Source organism: Eublepharis macularius, chromosome 1, assembly GCF_028583425.1.
Source record: "Eublepharis macularius isolate TG4126 chromosome 1, MPM_Emac_v1.0, whole genome shotgun sequence".
Taxonomy (NCBI): domain Eukaryota; kingdom Metazoa; phylum Chordata; class Lepidosauria; order Squamata; family Eublepharidae; genus Eublepharis; species Eublepharis macularius.
Genome location: NC_072790.1, coordinates 253572070 through 253586407, shown reverse-complemented (window position 1 = coordinate 253586407; position 14338 = coordinate 253572070). Strand labels below are relative to the sequence as shown.

At 52.1% G+C, this 14338-nt stretch overlaps 1 protein-coding gene across 2 annotated transcripts in view; it reads right to left on the bottom strand.

Annotated features, from left to right (window-relative positions):
• The window catches only part of OTUD7B (OTU deubiquitinase 7B), a 42294-nt gene that overhangs the window by 14013 nt on the left and 13943 nt on the right, over nt 1-14338 (bottom strand). Inside the window, exons 2-5 of one of the 2 annotated variants that reach the window (XM_054998917.1) lie at nt 6717-6870; nt 4414-4584; nt 3513-3734; nt 748-849 (exon numbers count right to left, since the gene is read on the bottom strand). In XM_054998917.1, coding sequence (XP_054854892.1) covers nt 748-849; nt 3513-3734; nt 4414-4584; nt 6717-6801 — 580 coding nt within the window. In that variant the 5' untranslated portion in view covers nt 6802-6870. The remainder of the gene's footprint in view (nt 1-747; nt 850-3512; nt 3735-4413; nt 4585-6716; nt 6871-14338) is intronic. The other variant, XM_054998925.1, reaches the window with a different exon arrangement.

The following is a 14338-nucleotide window of genomic DNA, read 5'->3' as shown; positions in this document are numbered from 1 at the left end:
AAGAAGCAAAGGAAGCTTGGAAAGGTGAGGATTTGGAGGCTGCCAGAAGGAGGAGAGGAAATAGCATGGGGAGGGGGACGGAGGGGGAAGTGAGGGGCTCCCTGCAAGTCCGTGCATGTTCCCGCCGTGCAACTGGGCCCAGCCGAGTGACCCGCACTATGCAACTGAGCCGAAGCTGGCCCAGCAGCTACAACCACAGAGTTCTTCCCAGGAGAGGCTGCTAGAGGGGAAGAGGAAGGGCAGACAAAAGCAGGCTGGCTGGTGGGTGATGAGGAGGGAAGGAAGCCTGAGAAGGAGAGAAGCCACGGGGGCTTGTGGGGGAGAGGAAAACGAGATGCATCCCACAAGTCCTTGCAGGTCCCCTGCTTGCAATAACTACTTCTCAAATGCAGTAATTCTCGAAAGGACGGTTAGCATATCATTCAAAAAAAAATGCAGCCTCCTCTAAGGACACAAACACAAAACCTCAACACAGAGGCACCGCCGGCTGGTCAACCAACCTGCCAGTGAAATGCTTATATGGTCACTTTGTGGAAGTACAGGTAAACATTAACCATACGGGTTTTACTAGGGAAATATCTTATGTATTGGTTAATGTCCTTTTAAAAATAAAACCTATACAGAAAGAAAAAGAACTAGCGACATTTTATTGTTTTCCAGGGAGAGTCAGAAGCAAGCCAAGTGGAGACTTCGCCAGGGCTGAGACAATTAGCCACGGCGCACAGCACAACCCTGGACGGGCCTTACCCAGAGATGCGGCATGCAGCAGGCAATTCCCATCTCCCGTAGTCGCCAAGGGAAGCAGCCGCTGGCAGCTGGGATCCACAACCGCCCACCAATTGAGGCGACCTAGGCAAGGCAGGAATCACAGTCATTGTAAGAGGTTTACACAACTTTGCACACAAGAGCGGCTCAATCCTTCCAAGGGGAGCAGCTTTGCCGGCACGCTGCAGAGAAGGGAGCGGAGGCAGGGAAGAGCCCCTCCGGGGAGCTCAGGGCTAAGAGGCAAACGGGGCCCTTGCAGGCACTACGCTAAGCTTCTTGAGAGAGAGAGCGTGAGGGAGTGCCGAAGAACAGCTAGACAGACTCGTTTAGGCTATAATGGTGGGGGGGGGGAGCAGAGATGTGACTGGATCTATCCCTTTCGTTTTGTAGTCATAGATCCAGGAGTTAGCGGTGTTATTCTGTAGTTGCAAAATAGTAAAAAGCCCAGTAGAACCTTTAAGACTAACCAACTTTATTGAGGCGTAAGCTTTTGAGAACCACAGCTCTCTTTGTCAGATGTATCTGTGGTTCTCGAAAGCTTATGCCTCAATAAAGTTGGTTAGTCTTAAAGGTGCTACTGGACTTTTTGCTGTTTTGTAGCCAAGCACTCAAATGCACCTGCAAGAACGGATTATGCTGCTGAAGGAAAGTGTTGCCTGCCCTGGGAAACTGACCCAAAGCAACCTGCAAACTCAAGGTCTCCAGCAACCAGAAAAGTCTAAAGGACCTGCCGCAAAGGCCTGCATGGGCCCTTAAAGGCCACAACTGGGGCCAGAGCTCCTTCACCAAGGTGGGCAGAGGACAATTCAGCTGGTGCAAGTTTCCAGTCCCGTCCCCCCCGCCCCCCGGCCAATACCTCTCCCTACTCCAGCCCTGTGAAAACATACAGCAGACCTGCTTCAGTGCTACAGAATAATTCCAGCGCTGGGAGAAAAAGTTATTCACCTAGTACCACAGAAAAGAGTCCAGGAGCACCTTTAAGACTAACCAACTTTACTGTCGCATAAGCGTTCAAGAATCACAAACTTTCATATTCCATTATTGCCTGAACTCATTTTTCTAGATATCTGGGATAACTGTCAAGTTAGTATACCTGCAATAAGGAAAGACCTCATTGAAACCCTGCTAGTGGCTGCTGAGAGGACAATTGCCGAACCCTGGAAGTCAAACGCCAACCCTACAATCCACAGGCGGTATGTGAAAATCTGGGATCACGTCATCCCAGAGAAATTACACGATAAAATCCTCCAGATGGAGTACTTCCCAAGAACCACAAATTTTCTAGAAAAGTGGCTTCCCTTCCTTGAATATCTTGAAATTAATACATCCCATCTAGGCTTAAAACAGTTTTATTTACATTCATATGTGTAAATTACTTTTATGTGTCTTACTAAATTTAAGGGGTTTTATGCATGTTCTTGTGTATAATAGTATTCATTCGCCTTTTGTCTCTCATAAGCAACTGCTATATTTTACTACACTTTATTGTAAAGTTTTTTAATCTAAAATTTTCTGTAAATGACAAACTACAATCTGTATCTTATGCATTTGATTACAATAAAACTGTTTAATTAAAAAAAAAAGAATCACAGTTCTCTTTGTCAGATGCATGGAGGGTAAGAAGAAACTGGTCAGATATGCAGGTGGAGAGGGGAGGGCGGGGTAGATGCAATCAGTTGCTTCTGATAATGGGATCAGTTACTTCTAATAATGAGATAACCATTCATCGTCTCTATTCAATCCAAGCCTGAGTCAAATTTACATATGAATTCCAATTCAGCAGCTTCCCCTGTTGGATTTTATTTTTGAAAGGTGACCTTTAAGTCCTTGATGGAATGTCCTGGTAGACTGAAGTGTTCTCCCACTGGTTTCTGGATGTTGCCATTCTTAATGTCAGATCTGTGTCCATTTATTCTTTTGCGCAGAGGTTGGCTGATTTGGCCAATGTACAGAGCAGATGGACATTGTTGGCACATGAGGGCATAGATTACGTTGGAGGATGAGCAGCTGTAAGAGCCAGAGACAGTGTAGACAGGCTCCTGTGAGCTGGATCCACCCACCCAAGGGGGAGGCTGCCCAGAACGTCTCTGCATGAATCAGCTCTGGGCCTGCCTCCTTCGTATCAGCCTCCGCTGGGGGTGGGTCATGCATCTGCGCCCGGTGTAGAGATGCAGCAGGCAGCAGCAAGGTCAGCTGGCGAGGCCCAGCCACGTCTGCCACCGTTAGAGCCTCGGCAGGGGGCCACTCTGGCACCAGCCCCTGCCTTCAGCACAGAGCAGTGGCCTCACTATTCCCTGGCCTAATGCAGCACCATCCGTGGGTTCCAGCCGGCAAGCCTTCCTCGACGGGGGGGCGTTTGTTTTACCTGGGACTCAACGCACTTGAACGCGCTCCCTGCTGGGTTGGGCCCTGCTTGTAAAGGTCCCCTTTTAAAACCTCCGGCAGGTTCACATCAGAGGACTTACAAGGCCAACAACAGAGCTCGGCTTCCTCTCCAGCAGGCAGAAACCCTGTTCTCAGGCCCCAAGACAGGCCATCAGGCGGTCCTGAAAGTCCGTTTCAGCAAACTAAAAAGCAGTAATGGAGAGGCTGCCCCTGAGCATGTGCAGACTGCACTTATGTGACCACACCATAACCACGCCCGGCCCTCTGCACATGCAGGCCCCACTGGGGTTAAGCAACGGGGCGCGTCCAGCAGCAGCCCCCTCACTGAAAGTGGGACACTGGATTTCAGGGCCGGCACTTACCAGCTTGCTCCAGCGCCACCAACATGGATTGTTCGATGAGATCCCGCTCTATGAAGCTGCGGAATTCCTCATTGTACACAGTAAGGTCAGGCAGCTGGAAGGTGCAAATGGGCATCTCGAGGAGGTGCTCGCTGCTGCCACTGCCATTGCTAGAGACATGGGAGCGAGCCAGAGAGACGATGGTGGAGCTCGCGTGGGAGATCCCCCGGGAAAGGCGCTTTTCTGGAAACAGACAAGGGAAAAGGAGTCCGGTTTGGAGGCGCCCAACCTGCTTCCCGAGCAGGACAGGGTATATTTTTCCCTCCCAGAATTAGGTCCCCTACATCATGGCTTTCACTTCCAAGAAAAAAAGCAAGCAGAGAGAAAAGTGGGAAGGCCTCACCTGCTTCTGGCCAGTATGTGGAGAAAACTAAGTTGCCCAGTTCCAGTTCCAACGGAGCTGGAAGATGTCCCTCAGGGATCATCTAGACCCACCCTTGCACAGCGCAGGAAATTCACAGCTACCTCCCCCCCCCGCACCTCCCTCAGTGACCCCTGCTCTGGGCCCAGAGAAAGGCAGAAAACCTCCAGGATCCCTGGCCAATCTGGCCTGGAGGAGAATTCCTTCCTGACTCCAAGGTGGCGATGGGCATTACCCTGGGCAGCTAAGAAAGGGCCACGAGAGCCAAGCCCTGGCTCATCCCTTCACGCCCTCCCTCTCCTGATCTGTGCCCATTCATCTTGAGCCATAGCATTTATTCAGACTGTAGAATGAGGCAAAGTGGACTTTTAGCCTCTCTGCGGGGACACATTTTGCTCTGACACCCAGGCCCCAGCCTGATCACGACAGCAGATCTTCTCCTTCCAACAAAGACAGGCCAATCGCCAGCCTCCCTCCCACCCGGAAGAGGGCACCACTTACCCTGGACCATGTCATCTTGGCGCTGCAGGGGAGGCCGCACGGAGCGAACGGCGTCCTTTTCTACAGGCTTAAAGCTGCGCCCTTCGTTGAAAGGATGTGGCAAGTTCCCTGCATGTACCTGGCGCAGCTGCTCAAAGTCACTCAGTGCAGCGCTCAGATCCCAGTTCTTCCCTGGGGAGGGGACAAGGAGATAGTTGGCCTGGGGAGCTGGGCACCCCCCCTTCTCCTCGTGGAAGCACAAAAGTGACACTCCGGGAAGGCAGCTGGACGGCAGCACACTGGCAATGCCCCCCCCCCGCCCCAGCAAGGGAACACACAAGGTGTCTTGTCCCCAAGCACCACCACCAACACACCACTTAGTGCCCCACCTCCCAATCCTGGCCAGTGGGTGTGAGCCAAGGAATGGAAGAGTAGAGCTATCAGCCAATTTTGTTACAGGTTTTGAAAAAAAGATATTTTAATCAAGGAGAAGCAACGGATCAAAACAGCTATGCCTGCAATTCCAAAACACCATCACTACAGCAAACAGGTTCCCTTGAAGGTAGGCTTGCTGGCCTAGAGAAACTGGGAGAGACAAAATAGTAAAGAGTCCAGTAGCACCTTTAAGACTAACTTACTTTATTGTAGCATAAGCTTTCGAGAACCACAGCTCTCTCCGTCAGATGCAGATGCATCTGACGGAGAGAGCTGTGGTTCTCAAAAGCTTATGCTACAATAAAGCTGGTTAAAGGTGCTACTGGACTCTTTACTATTTTGCAACTACAGACTAACATGGCTAACTCCTCTGGAAGAGGGAGACACCTCCTTAGGGACCCATTAGAACAGATCCACTCCGGTGCTGACTGCACCTCTGCCAGTGTGTAGAAGGAGGGTCTTCAGGCTGGAGGGTGCCAGGCAAAGGGTGGCAGAAACAATCCCTTAACAGGGACCCCTCCAATGCCCTCTCATGCCAAGGATATCCCTCTGGGGTTGCGAGGAGTTGGGCTGCCGGCAATTTATTTATTTACTTTCGACTTCTATTCCGCCCTTCCTGACTAGCAGGTTCAGGGCGGGTTACTCTCTCTGCAAAACAACACACTTAAAAACTTACATTTTACCATTTTAAAACCACCATATGAAACAGTGCAATATAAATATTTTAAAAGGTAGGGGCCCAGCTCAATGGGAAATTTGACCATTAGGAACATAGAGAGCAGGGCTTGTGAAACTGTTTAAATAAAAAATAAAACTGGGCAAGCAACCCCGAAAAGGCCTTCTGCCCAGTGAGTGACACGGCATTTGGGGAGCAACGCCTTCCATTCAGATGGTACGTCGTGCGATGTGGTCTGAAAGACCTCCTTCAGAACAGATGCTGGAAATAACAACCGTGTGGCTATCTACTGCCCTTCTGGACAGATTAGCGCCCACTCGACAAAGCAGTGAACAAGGCCAGTGTCATCATTATCCCCACAACACAGCTGGGGAGCTCAGCTGAGAGGAGGGGCTGACCGGGGGCCGCCTGCAGGGCTCACGGCACTGCCGATTCACATCCCATCCCAGCCACTCAACCAACTGGCCACGGCAGCTCGGAAGGGACTGCTTTCCATTTATGGGGGAACAGCTCTTGATTTCTGGCATCTTTTTTTGAAAAGCCTCGGTGTAAACAGCGATTAAAGCTTTGAGCACAGTGAAGAACTAATAAATATCTAATAAGCATTTAGGATAGTGATGTGATGCTCATGACCCAGAGGAGTGCATCTGTCTTTCTGCCTTTTCCTCTTCTTTTTCTGCTTCTTTTCCTCTTTTTCTTTTTCTGAGAATTGTTCAGCGTGTGGTGCTGTATGACACATGCTACCTCGCTGGCTGAATATTGGTATGAACAAGGTTACATTTATGTATCTGTTTTTTATTTATAGGAGGGCTATAAGGAAGTAAGTAAAGGGACAGGGATGGATGCCCTCATGTCCGGACTGTAAATACAGTTCCAGCACTGGAAAAGTAGCTCTAATTTTCTAAGGGTTCTAGATCCAGAGGAGTTAGCCGTGTTAGTCTGTAGTTGCAAAATAGTAAAGAGTCTAGTGGCACCTTTAAGACTAACCAACATTATTGCAGCATAAGCTTTCAAGAACCACAGCTCTCTTTGTCAGATGCATCTAACAAAAAGAGCTGTGGTTCTCAAAAAGCTTATGCTACAATAAAGCTGGTTAGTCTTAAAGGTGCTACTGGACTCTTTACTATTTTCTAAGGGTTGTAAGTCTTGACCCAAGAGAATAAAAGTAGGGGAGAGTTTACTGTGCAAGCACAGAGAGAGAGATCCTTTTTACCTTCCAGTAAGTCTCTTGCCAATCCTGGCTCTGCCCCTGTTGAGCGGACAAAATCCGAGAGGACGACGTCCATATCCAGGGTCATGTGATCATAAATTCTGGGCAGGTGGCTGGGATTTGGTGGGGCATCGATCCAGGCTCGCTCTTCAATCTGCTGAGGAAACAGAGCACAAACCGACACAGGGAATCAACACCACAGAGCAGCTCTTTGCTGAAGGGAATGAGATGTAGACAGGGGGCCCCCGGGTTCAGAGTGCTGCTCACTGGATGACCTGGGGCCAGTCATTCCCCCTCAGCCTAACCTGCTTGCTGTGAAGATGAAAGGGAGGGACCACCCAGCTGGCGGGAGGGGCCACAGCTCAGCAGCAGAGCGCCTGCTTGGCAGCTTCGCCCACTAAAAGGGTCAAGGAGCAGGCGAGGCAGGAGACCTCTGAGGTCCTGAGGTGCTGCTGCTGCCGCCAGCCCGAGGAGAGAACGCCAACCATGACAGATCAACGGATCGACTCCGCATAAGGCAGCTCCACCTGTTCGTATGTGCCCACTCTGAGGACCCGGGAGGAAGGGCGAGAGAGAAAGGCAAGCTGGAGACATTCATCTCCTGCAAGATCACAAACCTACAACTACACTGTGCTACCTTGGGACGAAGCGGCGCCTCAGTTTTGGAAACAGATAAACTCAGAGGATTTTCTGCCCAGGCCCAAGGGCAAGGAGGGACGATCCCATCCCAGCAGGTGGAGCAGCATTGCCCAGAAGAGCCAAGCTCCTAACAAGGGCTAGAGCCTGCCCCCTCCCGCCCCGCCCCCAGCAAAGCTGAAATGTCCACTCACTCCAGAGGGGAGCGGCATCCACCGCATCTGCCCCCCCCACTGTGCGCTTCAAGCTCCACCCACCCTGTGGCGCAACACAGCTGTTCTGATGGGGGGGGCTGCCCCAGTGGGGCAGGCCCCCTACCACACATGTGTGTCACACTGGGTGGCAATCTGGATCGCTCTGTGGCTTCGCCCCAAGGGAGCTGGTGGGGCCAAGGCCTCAAGAACAGCCAGAGGCCCACCACCCAACAGGTACACTACTCTCAAACTTGGGAGGACGTGCCAAAGGCCAGAGGCAGCCCAAGGGAAGCCATCTCCACACTGGGACACAGACTGCCTTTATAAAGCCTTCCCAAAGAGAGGGCTCTGGGATTTGGGGGGGGGGGTTTGCAGCAAGGTGCACTCAGTGGGGGCCTCTTCTCCAGGAAGAAAGGCCGGCCCCATTCAGACATGGTACTGGCAGGCACGAGAGCTCACCCACGGGACTCTGCACCACAGACTCTTGGCCCGCTTGGAGTTTGCCACCCCCTTGGGCTGACTTTCAGGCTTTGGACAAAGCCTGGCACACAAGCTACTTCTAAGAAACAAAAAATAAGAGTGTTAATTTGCAGGAATTTTTTTTAAAAGGAAACCAGTGATTATTTTTTTAACCCATGGTAAGGGTAACCTTGAACTCTCATTTCTCCTGGGCAGGTATAACAGCAAGAATTCTCCACAGGAATCCCAAAATGTTGGGACAGACATTTAAAGCAGCAACAAAGGAAATCGAGAAGCCACAAGCCTACACACCCAGAGAACATGAACTGCACTGCAATTCCTGTTTTCCAAGAGCCCAATCCCAAAGCAAACTATAAATTAGGAGGCCAAACAGTCTGTGCCATGTGCCTGGCAGCTCAGCGGCCCTGAGGAAGGAAGAGCAGAAGTCCAGGCAGAGGGGCGTTCAAGGCCATGGGGCACGGTGGCAAGCAGGAACCGCGGCTTCTCGCCACCACTGGCCCAGTCCTGTGAGCCCCACCCGGCAGCGGAGGAGCAGAGAGCCCTCTTCTAGCCAGGGCCCACAGGGGAGAGGGGGAGTCCCCGGCAGCCATGCCCACAGGCACCACCAACAGGCCGAGCAGGGAAGAGAGCCGCTCTAGGAACCTGCTCTCTGCGGCAGTTAGGGAATTACGGAGGACTCCAAGCTGCTCCCAAATGTTGCCCCTGCAGCAGGGCAAACAAGTTGCCAGCTCACTTGCCTACACGGGCTCACAATAATCCAGTGTGGCACCACGGCTGATGGGAAGCGTAACGAGAACCAGACCTCGGCCAAGGCCGCCTGCAGACGATTCTTACTCGGATGATCAGATGCCGGCCTGACTGATCCCCTTTTGCACGTGCCCCTGCACCTCCCGAGAAAAAGCTTTTTCAACCCCTCCCACCAAGACCCTTAAAACATGGGTGGGGGGTGGCCGCACTGGCTTGCCTTTGGCAGAGGAAGAGCCGGGTCCAGAGAAGCCTTCCACGCAGGCTTTTTTGCCACGTCCGTTCCAGGCCAAAGTGAGATATTTGGAATTGTGTTTTGGTCAGCCAAGGTCTGCCCTGAGCCTTCGGGACGGGCTGCAGGTCTGCCGAAAGAGCCTTGGCTTCCGTCTTTTCAAGCTTCTAACCTTTATCTCGGGCAGATGAGTTGAACAAGAGAACCGAGCATCTTTTGTGTTCGGCATGGCAGGGAAACTTGCCAAGTCCAAGCTGTGCCTTTCAACCAGGCCCGACACAGTAGCTTTTCTGTATTGTTGGCGGGGGGGGGGGGCGTGAGCCACATCACAAGGAATGTGCTGTGTCGGCTGGGAGTCCTCTGTCCCTTGCATCAACAACATCACCTCCAAGGGGCTTGCTTGAAGAAAAACAGATTCTTTGAGGTTGATAAAATGGGGCAACAATGAATACATCCAGGCAAGACCTCTACCCACCCGTGAGTATCCCAACGACACAAGATACACAGCAAAAAGCCTCCGAAGATCAGTAAATGAACCAGTATCAGTTGTCAACAAGATGACAAAGCAAGTTCATCTCTTGGGCAGTGGGGAGAGCATGCTCCTGCAGCGGGAATAGAAGGCCAGGGGTCAAGAATTTGGCCCAGAGGTAAGCAGCAGGCAGGTGTGGCATGAACCCTGGCTTCAGTTTTCAAGCCTGATCTTCGGGCACTGCACAACTCTTGCTTGCCTCAGGCTGGGAATGCGACTGCCCTTCACCATGCTGAGAGGAAGACTGCTTGTGCAGCGGCACACACAGCATGGTGCAAGCATCCTTCTTCACGCACAATCCCACTCCACGCGAACACAGCCCCGGCCACAGAGCAATCGGGGAATCGTAGCCTTTGCCCCTAAGGACGGGAAAGTTCACCTACAAGTCAAATCCCCGGCAATGGTCTATTTGCACATGACTGCTTGAACTAGCTGTAAGTTGCCAGCAGATTACTCCTGCTCAGGGCTCATTTTGAGGGGGAACGCGCAGGAACGCAGTTCCCCAAAGAGGTCCCATGTCAGGTGGCTCCGCCCACCTGACTCTCGGCCATTTTGGGCCTGTTTCAGCCTGGATTGGGGCCGAAACGGCCCGCATTGGGCCTCTGATGGGTGGTGGGTCACTCTCCCACTCAGCAGCGGCCCGACCCTGACCATTTTGGGCCCCTTTTCGGCCATTTTCAGCCCCTTTTTGCCACTTTGGGCCCAATTTCGGCCCTGAATGGCCAGGATTGGGTCCAAAACAGCCAGGACAGGTGATGGCAAGGGGTGTGGCATATGCAAATCAGTTATGCTAATGACACACTTCTGGTGATGTCAAGGGGTGTGGCATATGCTGATGAGTTACGCTAATGAGTTCCTCCAGCTCTTTTTCTACGAAATGACCCCTGCTCCTACTAGTAAATACACTGGGTTGGATCCCATGCTTGCTCTCCTAATGACGCCCCTTTCTCTCCATGCAAGAGCCTTCCTCCATCAGGGGAGGCCTCTTGCATAGTAGCTGAAACAAAACAGAAGCAATTTACCATGGCATGGTAAACGACACGCCGACTACCCAGTAGCAGCATACTTGCAGCGACAGTCAGTCGTAAAGGCCACAGTCGCTATCACTTTACCAAAACAACTCTCTGGATGAACCTCATAGCATAGCCCGGAGACCCAAGTAAAAAAGCCCTCCTGAATAATTCAGTTTTGCAGCATTTGCAGACAACCAAGAGAGAGGGAGCTTTCCGGACCTCCTCAGGCAGGCTGCTCCATAAGGCGGGGGACACGGCAGAGCATGCACACGTACAGGCAGTTGCTGATCTTGCCCACTGGCCGGGTGGTATCTACAGAAGGCCCTGTTCACATGGGCGAAGCTGCTGTGGTGGGGCATAGGGGAAAAGGCAGTCTTGCAGGTAGGAGGGGCCAAGGCCGTGAAGGGCTTTTGTATGTGATAGCCCAGACCTTCAACTGAGCCCGGTAACTGATGTGTAGCCAGTGCAGTGACTGCAGAATGGGAGCAATATGCATGCGCCACCTAAGTCCTGGTAATAATCGAGCGGCGGCATTCTGCACCAGCTGGAGCCTCCAAATCACCTTTGAGGGGAGTCCTATGAAAGGTGCATTACAGTAGTCTAGTCCTGAGGTTACAGCGTCATGAGTCCAGGGGGCCAGATTGGCCACGTCAAGGCAGGGGCCATCTTCCAGACCAGCCTGAGTTGTGAGAAGGCCTTTTTTCCCAGCTGCATTAACTTGCTTCTCCAGAAGCAACGTTGGATCCAGTTTAACCCATAGGGTCAACTGAATTAATTTAATGTATTATATTTATAATCCACTCTCCCCGCAAGCGGGCTCATAAAAAGCGGGAAGCACCATGTCCTTCAAAATCTCCCCTTTCCCAGCCAGCGTCGCTTCTGTCTTGCCTTGGTCCAGTTTCAATCTGTTTGCTGTCAGACGTCTGGCCACAGCTGTTAGGCAGCGACTTGGGACTTCTACTGCATCCCCAGGGGACCTGGAAAATGACATTAAGCACTGGGTCTCGCCTGCATATTGATGACATCCAGTTCCATAGCTCCGTATCATTTCTCCTAAAGGCTTTACACTGAAGTTGAACAAGAAGTTTTCCTCAAAATGGCTCGTGAGGGAGAACTTAAGGCCGGTTTTAGTTGTGCTCGCAAGCAAACTGGCCCACCGGCAGGAGAGCAGAAGTCACAATCCATAGCGAGCATTGCCTTTTCAGCCCCCCCCCCCCGCCCCCCCAGGAGAAAGGCAGGGTATAAATGACCTAATAAAGAACCAAGATTTCAAGCACAGAAAGGGGAGTCTCTGCCATTCACCACTCGCAAGCATATATCGCACACCAACCAACTATACACAAATACGCTTTCCAAAATATAAGGTCTTTATGCACAGCAACTGGGTATATCTACTTAGGCCACCATTCACTCTTCCCTAGGGCAGCATCTCCTAATCGATGGAGAAGAGGCTGGCCTTCTTCCCTCCCTCCCTCCCTCCCTATGGGAGGCTGATGCAGTCAGAAGTCCAAAATACTACAGAGGACAAGAGGCTCTCCAGAGATGGATCCCAGATCTCTCAGCATTACCCACAAGGCGACTGGTATCTGAACCATTCCCTGAAAGGAATCCACTGACACCAGATCACCAAATGAACCAAACTCTCATAAAAAGGCAGCAAATGCAACTCCTCACCATTGATTGATTTAAAATATTCGCATCCCACCTTACCTCCAGAGCCTCAAAGCAGCTAAGAAAGCAACAGCAGGTTGCAAGGACGCAACAGCACAGCCCTTTGCCAAGACAAAAACACCGCAGCCAAATATGCCCCCTTTTCCTCCGACACCCTCTGAAACAAGGTCATGGCGTGCCTTCCCGAATGCATCGAGTGTGACAGCATCTTCCACACCCACTCCGGTAAGCCATTCCACAGGACGGGACCCACCCCAGGAAAAGCCCATGACCTAACGGCTGCCACACAGCCCGCCCTAAGAGAGGACATGGCAAGAAGGCGGCAGTCTGAAGGCCGTGGGCATCCACAGGCTGAAACTGGCGCTCAAAAATCACAGCTATTCCCTGTGGCTTCCCCCTCCCACCCACCCACCGCCATATTTCTCTCTGTGATGATGAGGACCAGGAAGTAGAAAAAGGGGACTTACAAATAAAAGGTTGAAATAATTTAATGTGCTCAAGTTAAGACCAGTACCCTACAAGAGCAGGGCAAAAATAAAGGTTTTTTATTCAATCAGCCACTCAGTGGATCGAATGGGAATGGCAAGCCAGAGATGGCCAGGAAGACGCCTACAAATGCCGCTGCATATCCCAAGGACCGAAAAGAAGAGAGCGCTCAGCCATCAGCAATATTTTCCTTCTAACGTGCATGACACAATGTGACCCTGGGCTGCCAGGGATTCTCAAAAGTTCTACGCCTCTTCAGCTATGATGCAAACCCCGAAGTATGTAAGGCAGGGAAAAAACCAAACCCAAGAGGCTGGAGGAGTTCCTCAGGCATGGGCGGGGGGCGGGGGGGGGAGAGAACAGCCCCGTGCGGGGAGGCTGCCGAACAATCAATCCCTGCGCCCCCCCCCACCACGTAACAGGCCACGATTGCAAGACCTCAAAAAAAAAGCGATCTGAAGATTCTGAAGGAAGAGTAGAGCTCCGAGGAGCCGAAGCAGCATTCGGAGCAGGCGTCGCTTGACAGCGCTCAAAGTGGTCCACCCGTGCCAGGCTAGACCCTGCTGACGCCTCCTCTCTGGCCCGAGGAGCAAGAAGCCAGTTTCTGGGATCCAGCACTCACTCTCTTGCTACTATCCTGACAGCAGCCCTGCAAAGCAGGCCAGGGTCCATATTCCTTGGGGGGGGTTGCTTAGCAAGCTCTCAGCAGGGAACATTTAAACTGGCCAACTCCCATCTCACTCCTCCCCACTTCCTTCTGGACCCATCCAGTCCATTCCAGACCCCCAGTCCTCCTCCTCTGTACGTCAGGGCAGAAACGCGCCCAGATGCCATTTTTGGCAGCAGCTCTGGTGCAAGTTCCCCCCTCAGCAACACAGAGCACATCCCCCACATTGTGCTGATGGCGCCGAGCCACGTGCTTCTCTTTGCACACGCTTGCGCTCTACAAGTTGCGGACAGCCAAACGTCATAGACGAGTGGCAGGTGGTCAAGCCCTTCTATGCCCACTTCGTGAAGCAAGCAGGAGATGCCAGATGCACGGATGCTCCTTCCCCATGGCACGCTTGCCCAAATAATCCTCAGAGAGGTGTCCACTGCCCAACACGCTATTCCCACGAATACAGCCACACCAATACTCCCAGCCCCCATGTTGCTTTTGCACATTCGGGTGCACTCAGACCAAAGCTCCAGGTAACAGCCATTACAAAGAGGGCTCCTTTCCCCGGACCACTGAGGAGCTGGTCACACGTAACGCAGCACGCCACTATAACTCTCTTATGGAGACAGCACGTCTTGTCAAGCACTTCAGCCTCTCGTTCAGGAAGGGCGTCCCAGGGCCATTTTTCAAAACCAGAAGACGGAGGCAGCCATCGAGCACCACAAAAAGCAAGCATGAGGCAGAACCCAAAGGGGACCGCTTCAACATCAAAGCTGCAAAAATATTTCCAGCCCCTCCAATTTGCCCCATTTCAAGGCAGCATTAACAAAGCCCTCTCCATGTGCGATTGCATTTGGCCCACATCGAAGGATCGGAAGGACAAACACTGATTCATTCATTCGAGTCCTTTCCTGCTTTCCTCTGGAGATGGGGAGGGCTTGCGTGTGGGTTCCCCCTCCCATGTATTATTCTCACTGCCTGG